General features: G+C 44.9%; 2 protein-coding genes across 4 annotated transcripts in view; one reads left to right on the top strand and one right to left on the bottom strand.

Annotated features, from left to right (window-relative positions):
* LOC116849943 overlaps positions 1-10660 on the bottom strand; it is a 336196-nt gene that overhangs the window by 174118 nt on the left and 151418 nt on the right. The window lies entirely within an intron of this gene.
* LOC116849950 overlaps positions 284-10660 on the top strand; it is a 416487-nt gene continuing 406110 nt past the window's right edge. Inside the window, exons 1-2 of the mRNA XM_032827654.1 lie at positions 284-777; positions 7526-8208. Coding sequence (XP_032683545.1) covers positions 8131-8208 — 78 coding nt within the window. The 5' untranslated portion in view covers positions 284-777; positions 7526-8130. The remainder of the gene's footprint in view (positions 778-7525; positions 8209-10660) is intronic.

Below are 10660 nucleotides of genomic sequence, written 5' to 3'. Positions count from 1 at the left end.
AGAGAGAGAGAGAGAGAGAGAGAGAGAGAGAGAGAGAGAGAGAGAGAAGGAAAAAGCGCGCGGAAAGCGGGAGTTAATAAAGCGAGGGAACGCTAATTAGGCGGCCATTAAAGCGATAAAACGGTGACACGCGGTTGACGCTCGTACGACATGTCGTTTTAGTTGCGTCTCCTCGGGATAACCCCGCGCGATAAACCGTGCCCCGGTATTTTTGTCCTTCCAGTGTCGTTCGCGTTGCGCGTCGCGAACAACGACGGTAGTGTCAACGCACATGTCCGGCTAAGTCATTCCTGCGTGCAGAGGGGTGTCGCAGAATCGCGGAATAAATTCTCCCTCCGACGGCACTTAGCGACTGCTCCTCATCTCGTTGATTCCGACTGAGCTGTGGGAAAATTGAACCCTGAAAGATCAAGCGTCATTCGAGGAGAAACTTCAGACTGAAATCTGAAACCGCCAGAAAGTTACGATCAGAGCGTAGAAGCTTCTAATCCCGCTCGTTCTCTAATGTAGAATCACCGTAGGCATCGTGATGCGGCGGTCATCAACGTCTCAAAGTGCATCGAAGCCGCTGTATCGCACGCAGTTTGAATGACACTGCTGGGACCCCCTGTATCGGACTCGCGGGTATTTGCTTTCTCGCGGAACCACGACCCTGCGAGAGCTTCGGCCTTGACTGGCGACCCGCGGTCGCTGTGACAGTGCTCAGGGGATATCTCGTGCTCGATAATTTCTTTGTTGGGAATAATGCGGCGTTCTGTCGGACGTTTGACGTAATCGGTGCGTGCCCCCCTACTCGTTCGTGAGAATGTGTAACCCGCGAGTGTGTCACGATTCGCTCGACAAACAGGGAACAATGATACTCGTATCGCGAGCTCTCGAGCCGCTCTCTTCCTACGTTAAAAATTCCCGTAACTCGATCGCCTCTTCTCCTTTCTCCCGCTCTCTTGCGGTACCGTCCTTGTGAAAGCTCACACGCGCGTTTCCAGCCCGAAGGGACCAAAGGCAAGCGGCGGTGGACACCGAATGACTGGCTCGATTATTGAAATCTCATCGAGATCGCTCGTACGCATCTGGTCTCGACACCGAAGGCGCCGCAATTGTTTCGAGCCGAGAGAGCGTGGAGCCGGTCGGTCACTCATCAATATGGAGTAGCCCGGTGTCCAATCCGGTGTCAGCCCTCGGGCAGCCCTTTTGAAGGTTACGAGGCGGGCAGCGGACTGTCATTCCTTTGATTGGCTTTTAGAGAGGGCCACCTCCCTTCCCGGACCTTTGTTTCTTCTCTCATCTCCGTCGTCCGTTCTCTCTCGGTCTTCTCTCGCCTTTTCTATCTCACTCTTCTTCCTTCTTCTCCAGCCCCCTCTCCCTCCTCTTCTTTCCACCTGCGTTTCACCGCGCTCTCCTCTCTTTCTTTTACTTTTAATCTGCCAGCGCCTTCAGCCAGACGAGGGACAGCGCCTTTTTGCTCCTCTTCTTGATCGCCCTTGCGCGTCCCTTCGTTTGCCAAAAGCTCCACCACCGCGACCTCGATCGGCCCTCGCCGACGACGCTACCGGAGAAGCGAGTCGATGTGCAAAATCATTCGCGTGAAACTGACTCACGATTCGGTACAAGTTCGATATCCGATTCACCGCGCATTATCGCAAATCGTTGCGTTACAAAAATTCAACGTCAAATCTCAACGAAGAGCCAAGGACGAGCCGCGGGAAGTAGGAAACGAATAGTTTCACCGAGAAGAAAAAATGCGAGGAGAGATGAAGGGGCAGAGAGGAGAGAAAAAGAACGGATACGCCGACGTCGAGGCGCAAGAAGTTCGCCGATACTTCTCCTCCGCGCCGCGCACACCGGTTAATTATCGATCGCAGGGGAAGTTTCCTTCCGCGCGCGCGTCCAATTATAAATTACAATTAGGAACGTAGAAAATGAGGATGCGGCCGCGCTCACTCGCTCGTTCGTTCGCTTGCTCGCTCGCGAGATTGCCGGCGGGTGTATTTCGGGCGTGGAAAAAGTTGTTCGCCGCTCGTCCGCGCGCGCACAGTTCCGGGGGGTGTATAAATAATTCCCGGATTCCGTACTCGGGCCGCGATCCATGCCACCGCCACCACCACCACCTACACCATCACACACCTGACGGACTCTCCATTGTGTTCGCCGCTCGATCGCGCGCGCGTTCGGTACCGCCGCCGCCGCCTCCGTCGTTCCAGAGGGAAACACACACGTTTCTTTTATTCGACTGGCGCGCGCCGCTTTCCGTGTAATCGCGTAGCGGGGGCGCGTGCTTAGGAAACGATAAGGATCTCCGCGACCATCTCGCTCTCTGGCACGGGCCACCTTCCCACACCCGGGGCCCCGGCAATCTACCTGACCTATCTACCTGGTAACTATGGTAACCTTGATAACCCTTGCGAGCCCAATATCGAAGTGCTGAGGAACGCCCCGTGCTCAAACGCTCTCGGGAGTTTCTCTTCCTTTCTCTCCCTTCGAAATATAGAACATTTTTGTTTATACTTGGATCTATTTACAGTTATGCTTATAGTTATGCTTATAGGTTAAACCACACAATTACTAGCACCTGCCTTAGTTATTGGCGCTCTAGAAAAACTTGCGGACTCGATGACTACGCGGAAAAGAATCGAAATGTCACTTGGACGGGTGATCGAGGCGCGACCCGTGTAACGTCGAGGACGTCACGTTCTCGTTATTGGCGCTCTAGACAAACTTGATACCGCTGGTCGTGAAAAAACCAAGTTTTTCCAAAGTGCAAGTGACTAAGAAGGATGCCAATAATTGCACGATTTACTCTCTGTATCGATAGATTTCATCCTGACAATTATTAGTGTAGATATCAGGGATCACGGTAACATCTTATACATCTTTCAGATGTACTTCCTCTAATAAATCTCATTAAAAGGGCACTTAATAAAAGATTGGTGACTTGATATTTTTAATAATTAGCTCCCGGAGTTCGACAGAACGTAGCGTCCGTTCTTTCGACAACATCGATGAGATTTGGTTCGTTGCGGAAGACCGAAAGGGAACGACGGTGTAAGAGAACACCGTGTGCTCGCATTAAGGTATTTGTCCATTAGGGCAACTTTGTTGCCGCGTATTTGCTTGTTTGCATTAGGGCAAGTTTAGTCAAGTGGAGTTATGGGCTTTGCATAGTTCGACGTTGGTGGTCGGTAAACCTCTCCCAGCCGAGCGACACACTCAAGTTCGGGATAACGCGTGGTGATCTGTATTCTTATCATGGGGTTTTCTTTTTTTGTTCGTCGCCATTATTTCGTACCTTCTCTTTTCTGTTCGTCGTTCCGGGGAGGTGTCGAAAATTTAAGAGAGTATTTCGAAAAAACGTGTCTTCGCGACTCACACGGGGCTAACGCACAGGTGTACATACCGAGCGTGTAATTACGTCGTTCCGCGCCTCTTTCACGTCGGACGTTTCGCGAAGGCGCCCGATGCCGCGGATAAACAAGCTCAATTAGTCGAGAACATCGTAAATGCACATTGAATGACGTTCGCCCTTTTTTGCGCGATAATTAGCTCCTCGAAGAAATTGCGAGATAAAAGCAGCGAGCGCGCTCCTCCGAGATACAGAGAAAGAGCGAGAGAGACAGTGAGATGCACGTACACGCTCGCGAAGTATCTTTTTTATACGCGCTCATGCGGTCCGCACTCGAGAGCTTTCTGCGCGCGGCCATTCACCGGGTAATTAACGCGACGTCCTCGACGTTACACGGGTCGCGCCTCGATCACCCATCCAGGTGACATCTCGATTCTTTTCCGCGTAGTCATCGTGTTCGCATGAGCAATCCGAAAAGACGTCACGTCAGAAAGTTACGTGGAGAGAAAGAGAGAAAGAAAGAGAAGAAGAGAGGAATGTCTCTTCACGACGAAACACTTTTCCCGCGACATCTCTAACGCGCGTCTCGTCGTGTCACGTCATGTCACCTCGTGATAAAACATGACGAGGATCACGACGGAGAAAGGAGGCGGAAAAACCACATGTGGCCTCCGACCTCGTATTGATGTTAGATGTTTTATATTTTCGACGTCGTTCTCGAATATAGTATCGATGAAGAACGTAACTGATACACTTTATCTGGTGATTACATATGGGCCCTTGATATGATATACCAGCGTCGCCGTCGTCGTCGACGCCTTCACGTTGGAGCCTTCACGGGGCGAGTCGAAATCTCCGACGATGATGAACCATAACGATCTCTCTTCCTAACCGCAGGTCCCTCCGACCCAATCTCACCGCGATACACAATGAGAACGCGCTGGTCCATGATAAATTGTCTCTCGGCCGCGGAACGCGCGCGCATACACGCACACACACACACACACACACACACACATCTTCCCAAGGTGGGAAACTGACTTTTTCACGGAGGAACGCCCCCGCGCGACAGCGCCTCTCGCTTTTCCACATGCGTGACCTCCTTCCCCTCCCGCGTTCGCGACCCCTTTTTCCTTTCTCATTTCTCCTCGCGCTATACGATATTCATCTTTTCATTCCCACCCGGTGACGCAATGTCGTCCCACACGGCGAAACGTCTTACCGCGGTGAGACGTTTCTATCGGCTCGAGGGGTGCGACGGGCTCACGTCGACGGCAGGACTAATGACGCCGCGAGAACGATCCAGCCCCCATGTGGGCCCCTGGCCTCATGCACCGTCGGCCCCTACAAAAAAGGATCGCGGTTGACTCCCCGACCCGGCGGTGAAGGTCCGTGCGCCCGTCGCCCCCTGGTGACATTTCCCATTCTTCTCGGCACGCTATTACCGGGTCAAAGCCGCCGCCCCCGCGGGACGCCGCGCGCGGACGATGCGGTGCTCAAAGGGCCACTTTTCAGGCCGCTTTTCTGACGGGGTATCATACGTCTCGGCGTCGGTTTATCGACACTCGTCGATATTTCGTGGCCGGCCGATTCGCCGAGGCCGGCTGACAGCTGGGAATTACGCGAAAGACGTACACCGGACGTTCATGTAGAGTAAACTCGGGCACGGTGACCATACGGAAGACAGCCATAAGCTTTACTTGTACTTTCTCTCTAATAACTGCCAAATAGTACGTTTTAGCACCTAAGTGTATATGCATAAACTACTATAAATACCGATTATCTCTGAGAATGACTACAAAAGCGCACTACTTTAGCAATTATTGGAGAAATTATAGTTTACGGCCATCATACTCGACTCTACCCTAAGCCTTAACATTGTAACCAGTGTTAGTTTTGCGATATTCAACTTCATATAATTAAAAACCAATTCAATATCAACGTATTCGGTACAACGAGGTTGAAAGCCGTAGAAATCTCAGAAAGTACATAAAAATAGTAGATATAAATAGAGTTTATTTACGTAAAACAGTGTATATATATATATATATATATATATATATATATATATATATATGTATATACGTTCTTATATATTAATTAATATGTGCGGGTCTGAGAGTCAATTCTGTATCTCGAAACGAAGTGAAAATTAAAAAAGTGAGCACATTCACTAGGCACTGACCAATGAAATTACGAATATTCTAGTATATTTGCTCACTTTTGTAATTTTCACTTCGTTTCGAGATACAGAATCGACTCCCTGATAATTCACAGAACACTGTCTCGCAGTATTGCGCAGTGCCCGTTCTAATGAACAAAAGTTGGTATTTAAAATTTATTCAAGATATTGATCTAAAATTTTACATACATAAATTATATACGTAAAATAATGTTTTCCTTATAGTCACTGGCCAAATTTGGAACAATTAAGAAGGAGATTAGGCGCTCTCTTTTGCGAATTTACAATTCAATATCACGTACCGCGTTTGAGTCTCTTTTCTTTCGTTTCCTAGTTACTTTTTGCTTCGTCCCTATTCAGCGCGTGATATCGCGACGTGTCGAGCAAGCAGCCGGCGAATCGTTTATACAGGCAGCGACGATCGTCACCGTCAAAAGCGTATCGCGTTCTCGGAGGGTGAAAGGGGTGGTTCCTCGTTCGCCGACGTAATAGTACACACGGCACACAGCCGCCGGCTCGAAAAGCGAAAACCGCGAGTGAAATGCCGGCCAGAGGGAGAGAGAGAAAGAGAAAGAGAGAGAGGGGAGAGCGGTAATGCATGCGATTATGCGGATCAATGAGCTATGGCGCTATTTATGGCTCTATCAGGTTCGCTCTACCCGCCGCTTCCGACTCCACCCGTACTTTTTATCCCGATCATCTTTACACGATCGAGAATTCGACCTACATTAAGTCATCGTGTTAAATCCGGCTGCGAACGGTTCGCCGCCAATTTCTCAATCCAACCGAATCGCGGAACGCGAAAGCGCGGATCCGAGTCGAAATTTAGAATCTGCTGTGAGTCTCGAAAGTACGAATGCCGTCTCTTAATGTTCCTCGTGTTATCTGACATATTAACGAAACGCTAGATAAACATAAATTTTTGTTCGCTTTTATCCCTTTGATTTCTTTAAATACTTTTTATTTTGGGGAATTCTTCTTAAGTGTTTATAATATTAATATTTTGCTTAAAATGTAATGTCTCAGTGATATCAGCCAAATCTCAGTGGTTGATTCCAACTTAGTTAGGAGACTAATTGTTTTGCTGTGATTATTTAAATTTGGCTGTCACAGATAAAATGTATTTGCCGTAAATTGATTTTACAAGGCTTGTCTCACTGCATCATATATATTAATTGACCAATTTTCTTTCATTAATATCTCATTAATAATTACCGTGGCAGAGTCTATATAAAATGGTACAGGATATCTCTCTATTCAATTTAACAAGCCCGCATATGAACACTTCATCAAATCCAAATATCCTGCATAATTAATCGACATGTAAAACAATAAGTTTTATCTTTTTATAATTTCTTTATTATATATATTTTTTATTGTTGCAAATGTATACATAGAATGTCTGACACAAGACCAACGCTTGTGCGCGCGAGTAGAGTTCATAAAGTTGTCTTAAATCCGGCTGCAAACGGTTTGCCGTCGATTTTTCAATCTAACCGAATCGCAGAAACGCGAAAGCGTGGATCCGAGTCAAAATTTAGAATCTGCTGTGAATCTCGAAAGTACTAATGCCGTATTTTAATGCTTCTCGTGCTACCTAACATATTGACGTAACGACGCTACATAAACAGACATTTTTGTTTCGTTTTATTCGCTTTTATTCCTTTGATTTCTTTAAATACTTTTTACTTTAGGGCATTTTCCTTAAGTGCTTATAATTCATAAATTGGACAAAACAGTCCTCGACCATTTTGCAAATAACCACGATAATTATTTTTTTACTTTGATCCACAATAACTATCAAGGTCTCAATAACTATCATCAGATGAAAGAAGAAATGATTCGGACGAATGAAAAAGGTTGCTTGTATCATCGTATTTTCTGTAGTTTTTTTATCGATTACGACTTTTTTAAGTGGACAATAAGGCAGCAGCATAGTCGCGTGTGGGATCATGTGCCAAAGAGATTTTATGTCGCTACGTTGACTTATTCACGTGTTATAGCTGTTTGAAGCCGCGGCATCGACATTACCGGTTTGAGTTCGAAATTCGCGCTCGAGCGACGCTGGTATCTGCTCCCGCGCCTGCGCAGTATGCTTCTAAAGAAAAGTGAACGACCGTGAGCCGCGGTGTATAAGGAGGCGGGAGTGACTACGCTTATCTGAGCCGCGGAGTGGGGGTAGCGAGGCGCGCTCGCTGCCGGGCGCCGCTGTTTACAGCGCAAAGTGACTTGTCACCGCATTCCATTCACGCGTCGCGCGTCTAATTACGCGGCTCGCAGCAGTGATAACGCCGAGCGTTTTAAAACTAGGATCGGTATAAATGTTAATATCCGCACTCGTAGACGTCGTAGCGAGTTGAAACGAAGTTCATTGGAAAGAGAAAATTATCGCGCTTGCGAGGAACATAAAATCGTCCTGCTATGGAATGAGAATCTAACAGCGTTATCACATAAGTACGAAAGATTGATTCTCTCGAGTGATTAAGCTATTTCGTCGGTTCTTCTAAGATATTTAATTAATTTTTTGTCGCGCTATTTAACACGTACATTTTCGATTGAATCGTATTTACGCGAGTGTCAGTGTCAGTGCCACGACGAAGCAGCCAGGATGTTGGATCGAGAATCGAAAACGGTGGGCGCAGGATGGAGGGGACAAGAGGTGAGCGATACGTCATGTAGTTTCAAGGTATGGAAAATTATTTAATATGCAGGAAGTTTTTACTTTTAATGGACGTTTGAAGAACTTACCAAGAATAAAGAAATATCTGAGTCGAAATTTAGGCCGACATTCATAGTTTGTCATAATTTGACATATAATTATAGCTTTATTGATTTCCGATTAATCGCGCGTCAGCCTGTATCTATATTTTTATTACGTTATTTCATACAAGAAACATTGATTCAAACAGCCGAGTAACAGTCCATGAATACGAACTTGTAATTAATTATGCTCTCAATAAAAGATGGTAAATAATTTGTAACTATGAATACCGGCCTTAGAATACAATCTCGCAAGTACTAATTTTCACGTCTAATAATGCTTCTTTGGTCGTGAGTCTGATTTTGTTGACAACCAATGCTTTTTTTGCTTCTATTTAGTCTATATAGTCTTTGTTGTTATACCGAATTTAGAGTTAAATCGCTATTGATAAACAGCATTATTGGACAAATAACTGTTATTTTTACCTTTCCAGCTTCATATCAGTTCTTTTAAGAGCTATAAATCTCATCAAAACTTCCATCGAAAAAAAAGAAAAAGAAAAATCAGGAAGAGATGAGATTAACGTCTTATTCTTTTATTTATTTACCCGTACACATTAATATTCATTAAATAATTTATAACACCTATTTATCTATATAAATTCCGTTCGAATATAGCTATATTTGGTAATGGCCAATTGCCAATGGCTAGTCAATTATGATATGATTTCTGTAACGAGGGCTATCGAGCAATTATAGATTCGATGAATTTTTATCTCCTTTGGGTTGTACATAAGCGCTATGTATATTTTGAAGATTCTGGCCGAATTATTGCAGATGAACGATTGTTAGTTTTGCATCCAGGTGTTAAATTTTTTTCGACATTTTCTCCGTGGAGCAAAGGGACGGTTTTGACCGCGTTGTGCGCGTGTCTCTAGACTCTTTGCCATTTTATTCGAAAATATCGAAGTGACTATCAAATTAAGAATGTTCTCGAATGCATAAAATTTTATTAAAAAATATATTGAGATATATTAGGATAATAAAATATATTAAGATATATTGAGATATATTGAGATATATTAGGGCCTTGAATAAGTTCTCGCTGTTTTCCAACAGATGGCATTATCAGAACAGTGTACGTGTAGTTTAAGATGGTAACGCATCTATAAGGAAGTACTATAAGCAAGCTTGAAATTCAGTGTATGTCATTTCACCGAAGTATAAACAACTTTTTTTTTCATAGTGTTAAACATGTCGAGTTTCGCGCCAAAAAAGAGTATTTGTGAGGAATTTTACTGCACTACTTTATTCAAACAAAAGCCTGCAGCTGAAGCATACAGAATTCTTGTTAAGACTTACGGCGACCATGCTCTGTCGGAAACAACATGCCAAGATTGGTTTAGACGCTTCAAAAATAATGATTTTGATGTTGAAGATAAAGAACGCTCTGGCGCACCGAAAAAGTTTGAAGACGAAGAATTAGAGGCATTACTTCATGAAGACTCATGTCAGACGCTAGCTGAACTTGCAGAATCATTAGGAGTTGATCACACAACAGTTTCGAAACGTTTGAAAATATTAGGAATGATTCAAAAGCAAGGATATTGGGGGCCGTACGAGTTGAAGCCGAGAGACGTCGAACGGCGTCTTTTCATGTGTGAACAGCTGCTTCAACGGTAGAAAAGGAAAGGTTTTTTGCATCGTATCGTGACTGGCGATGAAAAGTGGATACTACGATAACCCTAAGCGTAGAAGATCGTGGGGTAAGCTTGGCCATGCATCAACATCGTCGGCAAAGTCGAATATTCATGGTTCGAAGCTTCTGCTCTGCATTTGTTGGGATCAGTTGGGTGTAGTTTATTATGAGCTGCTCAAACCAAACGAAACCATCACGGGAGATCGCTATCAACTACAATTGATGCGTTTGAGCCGAGCATTGAAGGAAAAACGGCTGTTATACGAGCAGAGACACGACAAAGTGATTTTGCAACATGACAACGCTCGGCCACATGTTGCACAACCGGTGGAAACCTACTTAGAAACGCTTAAATGGGAAGTCCTACCCCACCCGCCGTATTCACCAGACATTGCCTCTTCCGATTATCACTTGTTCCGGTCGATGGCACATGGCCTGGCTAAGCAGCACTTCCATTCTTATGAAGATGCCAAAAAATGGGTTGACTCTTGGATAGCCTTGTCGTTTGTCGACGTGGAATTGAAATGCTGCCAGAAAGATAGAAAAAAGTAGTGGCTAGCGATAGACAATACTTTCAGTGACATGTTTTTTACGACTTTTTTTAAATAAAGCATTAATTTTCACGAAAAATCAGCGAGAACTTATTCAAGGTCCTAATATATAATTGAATATTAAATAATTAAAATATAATTAAAAATGAGTGAAAAGTGTGTGTGTGTGTGTGTGTGTGTGTGTGTGT

This window comes from Odontomachus brunneus, unplaced genomic scaffold (assembly GCF_010583005.1).
Source record: "Odontomachus brunneus isolate Ranch 3 - 2012 unplaced genomic scaffold, Obru_v1 Obru_scaffold_129, whole genome shotgun sequence".
In the NCBI taxonomy this organism is placed as follows: Eukaryota; Metazoa; Arthropoda; class Insecta; order Hymenoptera; family Formicidae; genus Odontomachus; species Odontomachus brunneus.
Note: the sequence above shows the minus strand (reverse complement) of the source record. Positions and strands in the feature narration are given on the sequence as shown.